The 19,796-nt window shown below is 40.2% G+C and overlaps 1 protein-coding gene across 1 annotated transcript in view; it reads right to left on the reverse strand.

Moving 5' to 3' along the window:
• The window catches only part of LOC133068896 (uncharacterized), a 37,734-nt gene extending 20,114 nt beyond the window's left edge, over nt 1-17,620 (reverse strand). Inside the window, exons 1-4 of the mRNA XM_061159811.1 lie at nt 16,844-17,620; nt 16,658-16,769; nt 11,508-11,696; nt 11,068-11,170 (exon numbers count right to left, since the gene is read on the reverse strand). Coding sequence (XP_061015794.1) covers nt 11,068-11,170; nt 11,508-11,696; nt 16,658-16,769; nt 16,844-17,620 — 1,181 coding nt within the window. The remainder of the gene's footprint in view (nt 1-11,067; nt 11,171-11,507; nt 11,697-16,657; nt 16,770-16,843) is intronic.
• Between the last annotated feature and the right edge of the window lie 2,176 nt (nt 17,621-19,796).

Raw genomic sequence — 19,796 nt, forward strand, 5'->3', positions numbered from 1 at the left:
CATGATTCAGCTATATGCTATCTCCAAGAGACTCACATGACATCCATAGACACAAATGTGTTGAATGTGAAAGGGTGCAAAAATATATTCCATGCTAATAGTATCTAAAAGAGAGCAGGGATGACTATACTAATTTAGACAAAATAGACTCTAGAGAAAAAGTGTATAGGCAAAGAAGGACATTATATTTTAAAAAGGATTAAGTACTTGAATAAGATATAACAATTATAAACATTTATGCATCTAATAAGAAGCCATGAAAATATACAAAGCAAAAATGACAGAACTGAAAGGAGTGCAAGACATATACAAAATAGGCATTTCTATAGTAATAGTTGGAAACTTCAATACCCCATTCATAATAATGTATTAAACAACTTGGTAGAAGATAGGTAAGGAAGTAGAGGACTTCAATAATACAAGACAAACTAGGTCTCACTGACATACACAGAGCATTCTATCTAACAACAACAGAATATAGTCTTCTCAAGTGCATACTGGACATTTCCCAGGTTAGACCACATGTTAGGTCACAGATGAAAAAAATTAATATTCTTCATAATATAATTACATAATAGATAATAGATACTTAATAGTAGTTAATTTTGCTAGGCCAAAATTAATAAGAATTAAGGTAGATATTGGGTTGGGGAGGGGAAAAAAAGGTAGATACCATACAAATATGGTCTTTGATCACCACAGGACAAACTCAAAAATCAAAATCAAAGGGAAAATTGGAAACTTCTCAAAATTGCTAAAATTTAAAAAGTCCTTTTATGCACCAATGACAAAGAAGAAATCATAAGGGCACTTAGAATACACTTTGACATGAATGTGTTACAGGGAAGAGTCAATATTGACTCCAAGTTGGGCTTGTATCTTTGACTTTAACCTTTGCTCTTCTTTGCTTTTATTATTGTAATCATACATAATGGCCTATCTAAGGCCTTTGTTCAGGACCCTGTCCCACAACAAGGGAAAAAATTTCACATCCCCTCCCTGAGGCTGGCTATTCCAGAAGACTTTTGTAAGATTAATGGCATTTTTTTTTTTTACTTTACTTCCTCACCCCCACCCCTTTTCTGTTCTATAAAAGAACCTGGCATTTAGATCACAATAAGATGGTTATTTTGAGATATTAGTCTGACATCTTCTCAGTCTGCCAGCTTTCTGAGTAAAGTTGTATTCTTCACCTTAACACTTCACCTCTCAGATTTATTGCCCTGTCATGCATCAAGGAGAATGTACTTGGACTTGGTAAAAAATGGAAATGAAAATATAACCTACCAAAACTTATGAATGGAATACAGCAAAAGATGTGACAAGAAGGAAGTTTAAATTTATAAATGTTTACATTAAAAAATGTAAAAGCTTGCACACTTTGAAACATAGGCCAGAGGCAGTAACTTCAAATGAGCCTGGATCAGACTGTGTGTGATCTTGCAGAGCCTCCCCAAGAGGCAACTGGGCCTCCTTCTGGGAACACAGAGACTGGTGGTAGCCATTTGGGAATTCATTGTACCAGGAGGACAGTCATGCTCACAAGAAATACCATTTTGAGAACCTCTTCCTTGCTTATTAGTGTTGGGGGCTTACCATTCACCAATGAACTTGCAACAGTCCCAGGATGCACTGGGATGAGCAGCCAGACACCCTGGGGCCTGGTCCTGCCAGTCAACACCAGTCCCATGACTCCCTGGGCCATGCAGACAGCTGCACCAAGACCCAGTCTCACCCACTAGTGGGCCATCAGAGTCTGTATGAGGCATGGCCTGTCAGCCAAGCCATCTGAGGGCTAGCACTGTTATCAGTGCTCCTCAGTAGCTGACTCTGCCATAAATAAAGAGCCTTGCAGCCCATATAAGGAACATTAGAAGATACACATACAGTAAACAGATGGGAGTACATTGCTGGGCCGTATAGAATGTTTTTTATGTAAGACCACTTTTCCAAACCTCAGAAACATATCTGAACTACCTAGAACAAAGAAAACACAGAGAATTAGGTAAAATAAGGCAAGAAAAAATATGTCCCATGGGAAGGAAGTAGCCCAGAAGAAGAACTACCTGGAATGGAGACAAGCAATATACCTTCTAAAAAGTTCAAGGTAATGATTATAAGAAAGTTCAAAAAAGTCAGAAGTAGAATGGGTGACTATGGTAAGAAATTTAATAAATTATGAAATATTTTAAAAACATAACAGAACTGAAGAATACAATAGTTGTAATAAAATTACACCAGAAGGATTCAGAACAATGATTCAGAACAATGGATCAGCAACTGGAAGACAGAATAGAGGAAATCACTAAAGCTGATTAGAAAAAAATTGAAAAAAATGCAGATGGTTTAAGCTCTCTGAGACTATATCAAACATGCTAAATAATTTGCATCATGGGGCCCCAGAAGAAGAAGAGGGAGAGAAAGGAGCAGAGAATTTAATTAAAGAACAAATAGTTGAAAATTTCCCTAACATGGGAAAGGAAATAGATTTCTAGGTCCAGAAAGCAGAGTCCCAAACACAGTGAACACAAAGAGATCCACACCAAGATGAATTGTAATCAAACTGGCAGAAATTAAAGACAGAGAGATTCTTAAAAGCAGCACAAGAAAAGCAGCTGGCTGCATATAACAAATTCCCATACGATTATAAACATTTTCAGAAGAAACTTTAAAGATCAAAAAGCAATAGCATGATAAGGTTAAAGGTATGAAAGCTAAAAATCTATATATAAAAATACTGTACCTGGCAAAGATATTTAGATTTGAAAGAATGCTGCTGCTGCTGCTGCTGCTAAGTCACTTCAGTCATGTCCGACTCTGTGTGACCCCACAGACGGCAGCCCACCAGGCTTCCCTGTCCCTGGGATTCTCCAGGCAAGAACACTGGAATGGGTTGCCGTTTTCTTCTCCAATGCGTGAAAGTGAAAGGTGAAAGTGAAGTCGCTCAGTCGTGTCCGACTCTTCGCGACCCCATGGACTGCGGCCTTCAGGCTCCTCCATCTGTGGGATTTTCCAGGCAAGGGTACCGGAGTGGGGTGCCATTGCCTTCTCCATGAAACAATGTTACAGACAAGCAAAACTAAAAGAACTCAGTACCACTAAATGGGCTTCACAAAAAAATGTTAAAAGGATTTTTTTTAAGTACAAAAGAAAAGGCCACAACTAAAAAATATGAAGATTGTGAAGGAATCATCTTATTTGTAAAGGGAAACATACAAGAAAGGTAGTAGATAAACCATTTATAAAACTAGTAGGAAGGTTAAAAGACAAAGGAGCCAAATCATACATATGTATGTATACACACACACACACATATATAATAAGAAGTTAAGGGATGCACAAAACAATGAACTGTAAAATATGATGTCAAAAACATTAAACATGAGAGGAGGGGAGTAAAAATAACTGTAGTTGAAATGTATTTGAACTTAAGAAATCAGCAACATTAAGCAATCATAAAGTTTTATACAAAAATCTCATGGCAATCACAAACCAAAAATCTATAATACACACACACACACACACACACACACACACACAAAAGAAAGAAATCCAAACTGAACATTAAAGATACTCATCAAATCACAAAGAAAGATAGCAAAAGAAGAATGAAAGAGAACTGCAGTAACAAACAGTAAATGATTAAGAAAATGACAAAACATGGAGACCTACCAATTTTTTTTTTAAATGCAAAAGAAACAATACTCAAAAGACATGGAGTGGCTAAAAGGGTAAAAAAACAAGATCTAATGATATGCTGCATGAAAGATATAAAGACACAAAGTCTGAAAATGGAGGAATGAAAAAATGCATTCATGTAAATGGAAAGCAAAAGAAAGTTATAATACAAATACTTATCTCAGACAAAATAGAGTTTAAAAAAAGACTGTAGAAGAGACAAAGTAGAACCATACATAATGATCAAGGGATCAGTCCAAGAAGAAGATATAGCAATTGTAAATACATATGTATACAATAGACAATCACCTAAATACATAAGGAAAATATAACAGATATAAAGGGAGAAATTGGCAGCAACACAACAATCATACAGGACTTTAACAACACACGTACATCTAAGGACATATAGACAGAAAATCAATAAGGAAGCATTAGCTTTAAATGATACATTATATCAGATGAACTTAATAAATATGTATGGAACATAGATCCAAAAGAATATGTATTCTTTTCAAGGACACATGGAACATCCTCCAGGATAGATCATATTCTAGGCCACAAAACAAGCTTTGGTAAATTTAAGAAAATTGAAATTATATCAAGCATTTTTTCTGACAACAAAGACATGAGACCAGAAATCAGCTATAAACACTAACAAGGCTCAACATTATCCTGATAAACAATGAACAGACCACTCGTATAACCAAAGAACAATTTCTTTTGAAACTGGAGACAAATGAAAACAAAAATACAATGACTTAAATTCTATGAGATGCAGCAAAAGCAGTTCCAGGAGGAAACTTTATAGCAACAGAAGCTTACCTTAGGGAACAAGAAAAATCTCAATTAAACACCTACTTACATCTCAAGGAAGTAGGAAATGAAGACCAAACAAAGTCAAAAGTTAGTAGAAGGAAAAAAAATATTATAAAGGTCAAGGCAGAAATAAATGAAATAAAAAAAAAAAAAAAAAAGGACAAAAGAAAAAAAGACCTGGTACTTTGAAAGCATAAAAAAAAAAAGTTAAAACATTTAGCCTGACTCAATTTTTTAAGAAAAGAGGGTCTAAATCAGTAACATCAGAAATCAAAATGGAGAACTTACAACCAACACTTAAGAAACAAAGAGGATCATAAAAGGTCACCATGAACAACTCTATGGCAATAAAATGAGCAACTAAGAAGAAACGCACAAATTCCGAGAAAGGCACAATCTCCTAAGACTCTACCAGGAAGACATAGAAAATATTAACTAATTAATTATCAGTAATGGAATCAAGTCACTAACAAAAAAACTCTCAACAAACAAAAGTCACATAAGGTGACTTCTAACAAACATTGTGAGAAGTTGACACATATCCTTCTCAAACTAACAATATATTATGCAACCCAGGTAATATGGCCAATATTTTATAATAATGATAAATCAAGTCTAATCTATAAAAATTTTGAATTACTTTATTGTACCCCTGAAACTAATAGAATACTGCAAACTAACTATGCCTTATTGAATTGAAAGAGAACACCTATTCTTCTCAAACTATTTAAAAAAATTTAAATGAAAGAAACACTTTCAAATGCATTGTAAAAGGCTAAAATCACTCTAATACTTAAGCCAGACAAAGACACCACAGCAAAAGAAAATTACAGACCAATATCCTTGAAGAACTTAGATACAAAAACGCTTAATAAAATATTAGCAAATAAATAAAAAAAATACTTTAAAAGGGTCATACACCATGATTAAGTGGGATTTATCTCAGGGGTGCATGTGCTGTGCTTAGTATAACGCTCTGTCATGTCCAACTCTTTGTGACCCCATGGATTGTCACCCTATAGATTCCTCTGTCCATGGGGATTCTCCAGGCAAGAATATTGCAGTGTATTAACATGCCCTCCTCCAGAGGATCATCTCCACCCAGGAATCCATCCGGGGTCTCCTGCATTGCAGGTGGATTCTTTAACAGCTGAGCTACCAGGGAAGCCCTACCAGGGCTGCTTGGATGGTTCAAAGTCACAAATCAGTCAACGTGATATACTACATTAATACACTGAAGAATAAAGATCATAGATTATCTCACAAATGCAGGAAGCTTTTAACAAATTCCAGGTCCATCCATGATAAAAACTCTCAACAACATGGATATAGAGGGAAGGAAGAAAGTACTGCATGCGTGCTCAGGTGTGTCCCTCTCTTAGGGACTGTATGGACTGTAGCCAACCAGGCTAACCTGTCCATGGTTTCTCTCGGCAAAAATACTGGAGTGGGTTGTCATTTCCTTCTCCAGGGAATCTCCCCAACCCAGGGATTGAGCCTGCATCTCCTATGGCTTCTGCATTGAGGCAGATTCTTTACCACTGAACCACTTGGGACATTCCCCATAAAAGGAACATACCTCAGTATAACGTAGGTAATATATAAGATACTATATTATTTAACTTATACGCAGAGTACATCATGTGAAATTCCAGGATGGATAAAGCACAAGCTGGAATCAAAATTGCCGGAAGAAACATCAATAACCTCAGGTACTCAGATGACACCTCCCTTATGGTAGAAAGCGAAGAGGAATTAAAGATCCTCTTGATGAAGGTGAAAGAGAAGAGTGAAAAACCTGGCCTACAACTCAACATTCAAAAACTGAAGTTCAGGGCATCTGGTTCCATCACTTCATGGCAAATAGATGGGGAAATAATGCAAATTGTGACAGACTTTATTCTCTTGGGCTCCAAAATCACTGTGGACAGTGACTGCAACCATGAAATTAAAAGATGCTTGCCCCTTGGAAGAAAAGCAATGATGAACCTAGACAGTGTGTTAAAAAGCAGAGACATTACTTTGCCAACAAATGTCCATCTAGTCAAAGCTACAATTTTTCCAGTAGTCGTGTATGGATGTGAGAGCCAGACCATGAAAAAGTCTGAGTGCCGAAGATTTGATACCTACAAACTGTGATGCTGGAGAAGACTTTTGAAAGTCCCTTGGACAGCAAGGAGATCAAACCAGTCTACCCTAAAGGAAATCAACCCTAAATATTCATTGGAAGGACTGGTGATGAAGCTGACACTCCAAAACTTTGGCCACCTGATGCGAAAAACTGACTCACTGGAAAAGATCCGATGCTGGGGAAGATTGAGGGCAGGCAAAGGGGACGACAGGGGATGAGATGGTTGGATGGCATCACCAACTCAATGGACATGAGTTTGAGCAAGCTCAGGAGTCAGTGATGGACAGGGAACTCTGGCGTGCTGCGGTCCATGGGGTCACAAAGAGTTGGAAATGATTGAGTGACTGAACAGAACTGAATAAATTCAGCTGAAGGATAAAAAGTTGAAGGATAAAAAATAAGTATTCAGAAATCTGTTGTGTTTTTATACACTGAAAAGAAGCTATCAGTAAGATAAATTAATACAACAATCCCATTTATAATTGCATCAAAGGAATAAACTACCTAGCAATAAACTTAAGAGAGGAAGTAAAAGATCTGTACTTTACTTAGAGTACTGTAATGTACAATGAGAGAAATTGAAGATGACAGAAAAATAAGGAAAGATATACCATGCTCATGGATTAGAAGAGTTAATACTGTTAAAATGATTCTATTCATTTTAGTAGACTAACTAATATGAAGCACAAGCCGCCAGGAGAAATATCAATAACCTCAGATATGCAGATGGCACCACCCTTATGGCAGAAGGTGAAGAGGATCTAAAAAACCTCTTGATGAAAGTGAAAGAGGAGAGTGAAAAAGTTGGCTTAAAGCTCAACATTCAGAAAACAAAGATTATGGCATCTGGTCCCATCACTTCATGGCAAATAGATGGGGAAACAATGGAAACAGTGGCAGACTTTATTTTTGGGGGCTCCAAAATCACTGTAGATGGTGACTGCAGCCATGCAACTAAAAGACACTTGCTCCTTGGAAGAAAAGTTATAACCAACCTAGACAGCATATTAAAAAGCAGAGATATCACTTTGCCAACAAAGGTCCATCTAGTCAAAGCTATGGTTTTTCCAGTTAGAGTTGGACCATAAAGAAAGCTGAGTGCCAAAGAATTGATGCTTTTGAAATGTGGTGTTGGAGAAGCCTCATAAGGGTTTCTTGGACTGCAAGGAGATCCAACCAGTCCATCCTAAAGGAAATCAGTCCTGAATATTCATTGGAAGGACTGATGCTGAAGCTGAAACTCCAATACTTTGGCCACCTGATGCAAAGAATTGACTCATTTGAAAAGACCATGATGCTGGGAAAGATTGAAGGCAGGAGGAGAAGGGGACGACAGAGGATGAGATGGTTGGATGGCATCACTGACTCAATGGACATGAGTTTGAGTAAACTCTGGGAGTTGGTGTTGGACAGGGAGGCCTGGTGTGCTGCAGTCCATGGGGTTGAAAGGAGTTGGACATGACTGAGTGACTAAACTGAACCAAACTAATATAAAATGATTATATTCATTTAAAGACCCTTCAATAGACTAACTGGATTAAGAATATACACACACACACACACAATGGACTGTAAGTCAGCCATAAAAACTGGGAAATCTTGTCATTAGTGACACGTGGATTGGCCTATAGAATATTATGCTAAGTGAGACAAGTCAGACAGAAAAATAGAATATTGCATGATATCGTTTATATTTGCAATTTAAATACAAAGCAAATGAAGAAACAAAACAAAAAAAAAACCAGAAACAGACTCCAGTTCAGTTCAGTTCGGTTCAGTCGCTCAGTCATGTCCGACTCTTTGCAACCCCATGGACTGCAGCATTCCAGGCCTCCCCCATGAACAGTATGAAAAGACTCTAGTTACAAAAAAAACAAAAAAGTGTTTGCCCTGGGAAGGGGTGGAGGGAGAAATTAATTACATGAGTGATATTGAGGTACAAATTTCTAGTTACAAAAGAAATGTTACAAGGATATAATGGGAAAATAGTCAATAAAGTGTAATAACCTTGTATGGTGATAAATTGTATCTAGACTTATCATGTTAATCACTTTGAAATGTATAGAAATAGCAAATCCCTATCTGATGCATCTGGACTAATTTAGTTTGTAGGTAAACTAGTCTTTAATTAAAAGTAAGAAGAGAGCTCTAAAATAATCAACCTAATGTTACAACTTAAAGAATTATTGAACAAAGATATACACACAAAACTAGCAGAAAGAAGTAAACAATAAAAAATAGAGCAGAAGAGAAATTAGTAGAGAATAACAAATGAATCCAAAAGTTGGTTTTCCAAAAGAGGAAGAAAACTGATATACCCTTAGCTAGATGGACTAAGACAAAAAGGAAGATCCAAATTACCTAAATCAGAAATGAAAATGGTGATATTTCCCTTAGTTCTACAGAGTTAAAAAATATTATGAGACTTCTGTGAATAATTTTATGATAACAAATGGATAGCCTAGATATAAAAGACAAATTTGTGTAAACACAAACTCTACCAAGACTACATTAAAAAATACAAAATCTGAATTGATTATGACTAGTGAGGAGATTGAATCAGTAATCAAAAATTTCCCAATAACGAAAAAAGTCCTGGATCTGATGTCTTCACTGTTTAATTTTGCCAAACATTTAAAAGAGAAGTAATACCAATTCTCCATAAAGTGTTATAAAAATTGAAGAGGAAGGCAGTCTTCTGAATTTATTCTATGATGCCAGTGTAATAATGACACCAAAGCTAGAATAAGACATTACAAGTAACCAAGTTACAGAACAGTATTCCTTATAAATACTGATGTAAAAATCCTCAATGTAATACTAGCAAACAATTCATCAGCATATAGAAAGGATTAAAAAGCATGACCAAGCAAAAATTATTCCTGGAATGCTAGGATGGTTCAACATGAAGATCAATCAATGTAATATATCACATCAGCAGAAGGAAGGGGAAAAACCCACATGATCATCTCAAGTGATGAAGAAGAAGCATTTGACAAAATTCTACATTTTTCATGATAAAAAATATTCAACAATCTAGGAACAGATGGAAACTGCTTCAGGGTAATAAATGCCATATATGAGAAACACACAGCACAATATCATACTCAGTGGTGAGAAACTGAAAAATTTTCCTCTAAGATGAACAAAGGCAAAGATGCTTACTTTTACTACATCGATTCAAAATAGTACTGAAACTTCTAGGCAGAGCAATTAAGCAACAAAAAGAAATAAAAGGCATCCAAATTGGAAAGAAAAAAGATAAGCTTATCACTGCTTGCATGTAGCATGATTTTATATATATAAATCTCTAAAGATTCCACACATACACAAAAATATTAGAACTATTAAATGATTACAGAAAATGTGATTAAAGTTAATATTAAGAAAACCTGTTGCATTTCCAGTGTATTATATTTTAATTCTAAAATCATATTTTAAAATAAATGCCCAGTATCTCCAATATGTAATATTAAAGGAGCCCTGGAGGGGAAAAAAAAGTTATTATTAAATGCTCAGTACCTCTTTTTGAGATGTTTCACTCCTTTGCAGCAGCATCAAAATTAAGGTTTTCCCATTAAGAGATTATGATCAACATTATCATCCAGGCTAAGCAGATCAATTTAGGTCCTTAAATGACCCCATGGACTGTAGCCTACCAGGCTCCTCCCTCCATGGGATTCTCCAGGCAAGAGTACTGGAGTGGGTTGCCATTTCCTTCTCCAGGGGATCTTCCCGACTCAAGGATCAAACCCTGGTCTCTTGCACTGCAGGCAGACAGTTTAACCTCTGAGTCAGCAGAGAAGCCCCTTAAAACTACAGATTATCTCAAAATAAGAGTATGTCTGGTTGACAGTTCTCTTCCTATTTCCATAAGCCCCATTTCAACTCTAAGAACTGACGATTTTAAATTATTGTCAAGAATAAAGTTACCATGATTACTACATCTTTAATTTATACAATAGGTTTATTATTACATATAGTAAGTTACATGGGCTTCCCAGGTGATGCTAGTGTTAAAGAATCTCCCTGTCAATGCAGGAGACACAAAAGGTGCAGGTTCGATCCCTGCGTTGGGAAGATCCCCTGGAGTAGGAAGTGGCAACCCACCCAGGTATTCTTGCCTGGAAAACTCCATGGACAGAGGAGCCTGGCAGGACCCTGGCAGTCCATGGGGTTTCAAAGAGTTGGACATGACTGAGCGACTGAACACACACATGGTAAGTTATACAGTTTTGCTTTACTTCAATTTAAACTTCTTTCTAATTACACATTTTTCAGGTCTTCGTAAATAGTGCAATAACTTTGACTACAAGTACAAATTGTCACATAGAAAACAAAATGAAATCTAGTTTATAGAAATATTTAAAAAGAGGAGCAAAACAAAAATGCAATTAGTAATACTGAACCTTATTTTCTGTAATGAGCATCTTACTTACCCTGGATTACAAGCAAAGTGAACCTGTGAACCAAACAGAGCACTTCCATTCACGAAGTTGACTTGGCCATTCACAGGCTCTCCTACATTAGGACATGATTTTTCTAAAAGGAAATGTTCAAATATGTTGGTTTATACTAATTTCAAAAATAGGTTTAAATCAAATTCAAAAGTCTACTTTGCTTGTTTGAATTCATGGGAATCTTATTATTCATTTAACTATTATTTTCTTTCCATATTATATGGCCAAACAAGATTCATATTTACCCAGGTAAACAATTACCAAGAAAAAGATTCCCTGGGGATTTTTCAAAGCCTGAACAAATGCACAGATATCTAAAAACCTATATTCACATGATAAAATCATCACTGAAGTAGTGGAATAGGCACACTGAGATGTGTGTAAATATCCAGTGCTATAAAACATTTTTGTTTATTTACCTACACAGGCATCCTGGAGAGATGACCATGTATTATTATCTTGACAAACAGCAGATCTCGGGAGAGTAGGAACCTTGGGCTTGAAACCTAGACGACACTCATATTGTACACATTCCCCAGGACGATAATTGGGTTTGGGTGCACCCTGGAGCCTCATAGTGTCAAATCTTGGTGGATCACCACAAGCCTCTAGGAATAGAGAGAATAAGAACATGCAAGTGAAGTACTTTATCTCTTTCATCAGCCAGGGATTGTGGCCTGGCCTCAGGTAGGTACTACAGAATAACTAGAAAGATTCAATGACTGTCTCATGCTTTCCCAGGTGGCTAAGTGGTAAAGAATTGCCTGAGGATGCAGGAGACGCAGGAGATCTGGGTCCGATCCCTCAGTTAGGAAGATCCCCTGGAAGAGGAAATGGCAATCCACTCCAGTATACTTGCCTGAAAAAATCCCACGGACAGGGGAGCCTGGCAGGCTATAGTCCATGGGGTCGAAAAGAACTGGACACAACTGGGCACGCATACACGCCCATGCTTTTACCCATGTGGCAACAGTAGCAAAGGATGTGCCCTGCTTACTTGAGATAACCATCGATGAGCTTTTTTGGTTTGTTGAGGAGTAAGGTGAACTTTCATTCAACACAATTGAAAAGATAGCATCTATGTTTTGGGTTTTAAAATGTATTTATAGGTATGTGTCCTTCCCTCTTCTTTCTTAATTCATCATTTCAAAATTCACCTCTCCCTAAGAAGTCTTGTATAGTACATAGCACTCTGACCAGATTACTCTTCCATAGTTTAGACTCAGTGTCCTCTCAGAAGGCAATGTCCTAGAGGGCAGAGATCATGTGCCTTCTTTTTGTACTACACTCTGTACATACTGGGTAAGAGTAATATCAAATAAACATTGTGAATTTCATAGGTCAAAATAAATATGGACTAAAGTATTTAAAAATATAACTTCCTTCTATTTGCTTTGTATCAGTGAATTGTTGTGGCTGTTGTTCAGTCGCTCAAGTCCAGCTCTTTGCTACCCCATGGACTGAAGCACGCTAGGCTTCCCTGTCCTCCACCATATCCCAGAGCTTGCTCAAACTGATGTCCATTGAGCTGATAATGCCATCCAACCATCTCATCCTCTGTTGTCCCCTTCACTTCCTGCCTTCAATCTTTCCCAGCATCATTTCTAATGAGTCCTTCTTTGCATCAGGTGGCCAAAATATTGGAGCTTCAACTTCAGCATCAGTCCTTCCAATGAATATTCAGGACTGATCTCCTTTAGGACTGACTAGTTTGATCTCCTGGCAGTCCAAGGGACTCTAAAGAGTTTTCTCCAACACCACAGTTCAAAAACATCAATTCTTTGGTGCTCAGCTTTCTTTATAGTCCAACTCTCACATCCATACATGACTACTGGAAAAACTGTAGCTTTGACTATATGGATCTTTGTCAGCAAAGAAATGTCTCTGCTTTTTAATATGCTGTCTAGGTTAGTGAATTGAACATTTTATAAATAAATGGATACCCTTTAAATAATCAAATTTTATTACTTTGAATAACCTCATGTAAAAAATTCGTTTCTTGGACGTTACTGTAAACATAATTTAATCTTCATTCACTGATTAATGGATTGTACATGCCCTTAAAAGCTTCCTGCAGTAACTGTTTGGGCTGTTTATCCAATGTATCTTGACAGTAAACTCTGTTGCTGTTATTTTAGAATTTTTACCTCTGGCCTTTTTTTGTCGGGGGTTCTTCCCTAGAACAGTGTTACTCCTGCTTCAAGAAGTCCTCTTCTTTTTAATTATCTGTGCGCTTGGAAATCTTATGAATCTGCTAGAAATGATGTAAAATATTTTGATATTTAAAGTCCTAAAGTGCTAAAAGAATGCAGAGGCCTCTCCTATAAGGTTAAGGACCTAAAGGAGAAGGGAGATAAATCTATTTTGATCCCTGAGGAAACTGCTCTAATTACTTCTTGGATCTAGGTCTTCAGATTGACAGGCTAGTCAAGAGAGAACTCTAAACGAGTGAAATATTATTCTCCTTTTTCACCATTTTCTAAATTTCAGATTCCTCTCTTGATACTCTGTCCGACATTTCATTTATACCATGTGCTGAAATCCACCTATTGGCAAAATGTTTTCAACATTTCCAGTATTTTGATCTTAATATATGAATGCATCTCCATCAACTGCCCAAAACAAAAGCAAAAAACAAACAAAAAAGGATGCAGTTATTAAAAACACTGTTTAATGATCAGTATAGAGTTGGATTTTACTAATAACATTAAATTTACTCAATTTGAGCTATATGTTCTCATTTTACAATAGGGGAAAAAATGGACTAGAAATGCTGTACAATTCCATCCTAGATAGAAATGTATAACATTATTCAGAGTTTCCTGGAACCAAGAAAGAAATCAAGTTAATAGCATGCCCATAATTAAATTATACAAGTGTTGTTTGTTTTATGTATTTGCTTTGCTTTATGTATCTGAATAATTTCTTCTCTTATTCAGAATATTGGATTCTTTATTCCTGTGAGGATTTTCAAAGTAAACATATCTTGATTAGGATTTTTTTCCAGATGGTTTACAGTACAATTATATTGGCCTGCAATGCTATACTTTTACAAGAAGCATTATATAGTATGCCATTATAGAATATGGTAGATTGCATTCAGAAAATCCCCAAATTTTCAATTTTCCAGATGAGTTTAAAGAAGATGAAACAGTCTCTATACATATCAAGAGAACTGTTCACCTTCTGTATACTTGCAAAAGTTTGGCAAGCACTCTCTACCTGCTTACAAAATTTAAAAATAACTCTCATACTCAAGCACAAACCCAGATCCATGCCCAGATGGTAACTTCAGGATAATTATGGTCTCTGATCAAAGTGGGACCTCAATGAAACCTGACCATCCTGCCCCTTCTCTCACTGTCCACAAAAACTACTTTTTAAAAGGAATATCAAAATAAATTTCACTGAAACTTAAGTCCATGTTTGTATAAATTAACATTCTAAAAGGCTGATATGATGCTCGTAAGCAAGAACATCTAAATCTTACAATACTGCACATTTTTTTTTAATCAAACTTGAAAAAACTGCCACATAAAGAAGATTCTAGTTGGTGAGGAAGATGAAGCTGGATTGCAGACACATCATCAATTGTAAAGGAAAGGTACTGAATGCCAAGCCATATCTTGTCTTCAGAAATCGTTAAGTTGGGCTGTCTGAACACCTCTGCTGTGATGGTCTGCCTACTGTGTGCATGACTATAGGAATGGCGGGCTCCTGGTCTGGATGACTGACTGCCAGGCTCTGTTCTGTGTTGAGGCTGCTAGTCACTGTGTGTAGGTCTGGACCCTGGTGATTGGCTGCAAGGTCAGGGGAACCCCAGTCTTGGAGCCAGCCCTTTGATAGGTAGGACCAGGTCACAAAGTGGCTGGATGTGGAGACACACACATGCGCGTGCGTGCGTGCGTGTGTGTGTGTGTGTGTGTGTGTGTGTGTTTTGGGGAGGGGCAGAACCTGGTCTCAGGGTGGCAGCTGCAGGGTCAGGGGTCCCAGAACTGCTGGTGGCTGGGGTCACAGCATAGGTGGGTTTCATAGCTGGTTTTGACCAGTTGATGGGTAGGGTCAGATCCCGACATGGCTGGCTGAGGGGCGCAAGGCATCTTGGAGGTTGTGTCAGCTTGCTGGTGGGCTGGGGCCCTGTGGGTCTTGGCATTAGTGCCGGTGAGCAGCACCAGGTTCAAGGTGGGCAGGACCAGGTCCCAGGGACCCTGCTTTCAGGGACAGGGTCCTGGAGTTGGTGTTAACACAGAGTGGATGGGCTGAGGCTCAGGGCTCTCGGGGCTGGTGTCCATATTTTCATGGATTAGGCCAGGTCAGGGATCCATGCTGACCTCCTGGCAGATAAGACCCTGTTCTACACCTGGTTTTGGGGTGCCAGGGATCCAAGGGTTAATGTGGGCCCACTCTTGGGTATGGCTGTGTATTCAGCCTTCTGGTGGGCAAGACTGGGTCTTGGGGTGGCTGGGGGCTCCGGGTTACCTATGACAGTCAGTTTGATGATACGTGCATGCATGCTAGGCCACTTCAGTCATGTCCAACTCTTTGCGACCCTATGGGCTGTAGCCTGCCAGGCTCCTCTGTCCATGGGATTCTCCAGGCAAGAATATTGGAGTGGGTTGCCATGCCTTTCTCCAGGAGAGCTTCCCCACTCAGGGACAGACTGGCGTCTCCTGTATGGCAGGCAGGTTCTTTAGCACTGAGCCACCTGGGGAGTCCAGCGCTGCCTCTGGTGACCAAGGCAAGTGAGCACTTCTCACCCTCCACTGCCTCCGTCAGGATTATATGCCTAGTGGCCACCTTATCACTTATGTCTCTGTGCTCACTGGTGCCTTGTGTCAATGGTGTGAGCACCCGGGGCACAAGGATGGTGACTTCTTATGCTGCCTCCTGGATTCTGAGCCACAGCCTCCACCACCAGGCGGGGCTGGGAACGTGGGGGTGTAGGCAGAGTACACAGCGACTTCTCCCACCTGACCGTTTTGTGCACCACACGAGCTTCCCAACTTGGCACCGCTGGGTGGCCACTTCTACAAAAATCACACTAGAGAACACCCTGCACGACCTCCCCCAGCCCAGCAGGATACCAATACTCCACTCCCGTTATAAACCTGCCCAGAGTACAGAGAGCAAACCGCCCTGCTCACCCTCTCCCATCCCTCCACACATACATAGGCACAGAACCAGCCTACCAATATTCCCCACGCACCTGAGAACTCAAAAGCAAGCCATCACCACCACCAACAGGCCAGCAGACCCGTCCCCAAGTGGCTCAGTCGCAGAAACCCTGCAAGCTTTTCCTGGTGACCCAGTTTGCCCCTTGGTAAGTCCGGCTGCGCGCATCACTCCGCGCCGCTGAGTGCGCACCAACAAGCAAGACGTCTCTTCTAGCGCTATGTGGTCCCCTCTGGTCACGCTTTCTACCCCAACTCTTTATGACCCCGGAGTGGACCCAGCCCCACGACTCTCACGAGAGACAAAAAGCAAACCTCCTCCCACCCTCGGTTCCAGTCGGCCGGCCTCGCGAGCCGCTCCGGTTCCCCAGCAGCGCGCACACTCTGCAGGCTCCTACCGGAGACTGTGGGCAGCAGGAACACGAGGACCACCAAAAGCATCCCTACGAGGCACCAGAAAAAGGGGACTCTCGGGGCGACCAGAAGGGGGCTTGCGCGATACGAAAGCCTCTGTCACTTTCGGGGAGACCGGCGGACTCCCAGCTGAGCCCAGCCCGGCGGAGCTCTGGGCTTGGTTGCCAGACGCAACAATCCCCAGACTCACAAGGTGTCCGGCGCAGTAACGCGGAGGGCGTGGCTGGGCCGTGCCGGGGGCGGGGTGAGGGTCTAGCGGGGCCAATGGGCGGGCTGCAAGGCGGGGCCTCGGCGCCGGGAGCGGTCCCTGCGCCCGGAGGGGCGGTCCCTACTCTGGAGGGGCGGTCCCGCGCCTGGAGGGGCGGTCCCTGCGCCTTGGGGGCGGTCCCTGCGCCCGGAGGGGCGGTCCCTGCGCCTGGAGGGGCGGTCCCTATGCTGGAGGGGCGGTCCCTACACTGGAGGGGCCGTCCGTGTGCCTGGAGGGCAGGCCCCTGCACCCGGAGGGACGGTCCGTGTGCCCGGAGGGGCGGTCCGTGAGCCTGGAGGGGCGGGGCGCGGCGCTGGAGGGGCGGTCCCCGTGCCTGGAGTAGGGGGGCGCGGCGCTGCAGAGGGTTCCCCTTGGGCGCGCAGACGTCGGTGCGCCTCCGCCGACACATGGGGTGTCTGGTTCCTCTGCCTGCAGACCTGAAGGAGAGCCGCGGCGACTCAGCGGGAATATTTGGCTCGCCGCCTCTTGGTGAACAGACTGTTATCACCCTACGCAGGGAGGGTGGAAAGGAATCAAGGGCTGGCGCGGTCATCATTGTCCCTTTTCTGGAAGTCTGGATTAAAGAATCAAGTGCATCGACCTGAGGATAAAAACCTAAGCCCAGACAGCGGGTCACGGTCGGCCAGACACCCCTCAGGACTGCAGTCTGGACCTGGGGCATTCCAGACTGTCCGGACATCTGGGTCCTTTGTTCAGTCTTTGGCATTAGTTAGGGATTAAAAGACACTTACTCCTTGGAAGGAAAGTTATGACCAACCTAGAGAGCATATTAAAAGGCAGATACAAAAAAAAAAAAAAAAAAAAAAAGCAGAGACATTACCTTGCCAACAAAGGTCCGTCTAGTCAAGGCTATGGTTTTTCGAGTGGTCATGTATGGATGTGAGAGTTGGACTGTGAAGAAAGCTGAGCGCCGAAGAATTGATGCTTTTTGAACTGTGGTGTTTGAGAAGACTCTTGAGAGTCCCTTGGACTGCAAGGAGATCCAACCAGTCCATCCTAAAGGAGATCAGTCCTGGGCGTTCACTGGAAGGACTGATGCCGAAGCTGAAACTCCAATACTTTGGCCACTTCATGCCAAGAGTTGACTCATTGGAAAAGACCCTGATGCTGGGAGGGATTGGAGGCAGGAAGAGAAGGGGGCGACAGAGGATGAGATGGCTGGATGGCATCACCGACTTGATGGACATGAGTTTGAGTAAACCCCGGGAGTTGGTGATGGACAGGGAGGCCTGGTGTGCTGCGATTCATGGGGTTGCAAACAGTTGGACAGGACTGAGTGACTGAACTGAACTGAACTGAGGGATATTTCAGGAAACTATTATAGTTGTGGTTGAGCATCTACTACTGAAACCTTTTGTGGCCTGATAGATTTCAGAATCAGAAAAGATTTGCCCATTGCTCTCCCAATTGCTAGGATCAGTCAGTCTCTCACATATTTCCGAGAGAGTGCCCCGGGAAGGTAAATTATTAAGTCACATGGGCCGTTAGCATAATGGGTTTCAACTCTCAGGAACCCTTGTCATTGAATGACTAAATGTTTTATTAAAGATGAAATACACTTTTATTGAAAAGGTGAGGACAAGGATGCATTAAGTGCAAAATTCTTGGAAGCAATGAATGTCATTAGAGTTGGGAGGGGTAGAAATTGGTTAGGTGAAGTGGCAAGAGGGAGAACTTTTCTGTTGAAACAATCTTGCAAACGATGCTGCAAAATCAAGAGTGAGCACAATTTATTTGTAAAGTTATAAGTAAACCTGTATGCTTAGTAGACGAAAGACAAAAGTAACATGACTGGCAGCAAAGAGCAAACAAAAGGAGTTGACATTTTCTTCTTCTTAGTTGAGAGAAACTAAAAAGGGCAACCAGTGTGAGTAAGCATATTGGGAGACCAGTACTCTCAAATTTTTATATTTAACATAACATTTTATATGCCACAAGTTTTTAAATGGACATGACTTCTTAACAATTTAGCAGTCCCATTTAGAGTTTATCCCAAAGAATCATCTGTGAGCAAAGATTCATAGTTTTGGGGGGAAAATTTAAGCCCTTTGTACTTAGCAGAAGTCTTAAGGATTCTATGATAGGTAATTTAAAGGGTGGAATTCTGTGCAGCAGCTTAAAAAATATCAATGTGGGAAACTATGATATGTTTTAAGTGGACAAAACAGACTCCAAACCACTTCATAACTTTTTGTCATTCCTTCTATTAAAACAAAAGTAGTACTTGATACACATAAAGAGATTAGCTGGAAATATTCCAAAATTAAGTAATAGTTGATAGGATTATGGATATTTCATTTTCCTTGTGCTTTTCAGCTTTCTATATTGACCCTATGTTACCAGGCAAAGAAAAAAATTTACATGCAACCTGCATTTCAAATGTTACTTTGTTCATAGGATGGCTGCCACAGAGCCTGTATCACACAGAGTAAAGGTATGAGAGGATGGCCAGGAAATGAAATTTCTCCTTGTAAAAGTCAAATGTATCAGCTGGAATTACAATACTTTATAAACACTTAAGCAATTTTATATCTGAAATATGCTAAAGATATTCTGGGATACACAAACCATGGAACTTCTTCTTCCTCTCAGACCAACACAATTTTTTGAATTCTTGGAAGAGCATATAAAACCCAAAGTGTGGGTGTGATGTATAAAAGAAATACTTTAGTGTCTTGGGTCATAAAATCCAGATATTCCATCCATGATAATGCAATTAAAGGAGTTATAATTAAGACAATGAAAGGAAACACAATGAGAGAGAACTGAAATTTCTTTTAATTCTTGTATTTGTGAAAGAGTGATGTAACAGAAATAATCTGTGGTTTATTGTTGGCAATTATTTGTGAAAAGAG

Source organism: Dama dama, chromosome 14 (assembly GCF_033118175.1).
Source record: "Dama dama isolate Ldn47 chromosome 14, ASM3311817v1, whole genome shotgun sequence".
In the NCBI taxonomy this organism is placed as follows: Eukaryota; Metazoa; Chordata; class Mammalia; order Artiodactyla; family Cervidae; genus Dama; species Dama dama.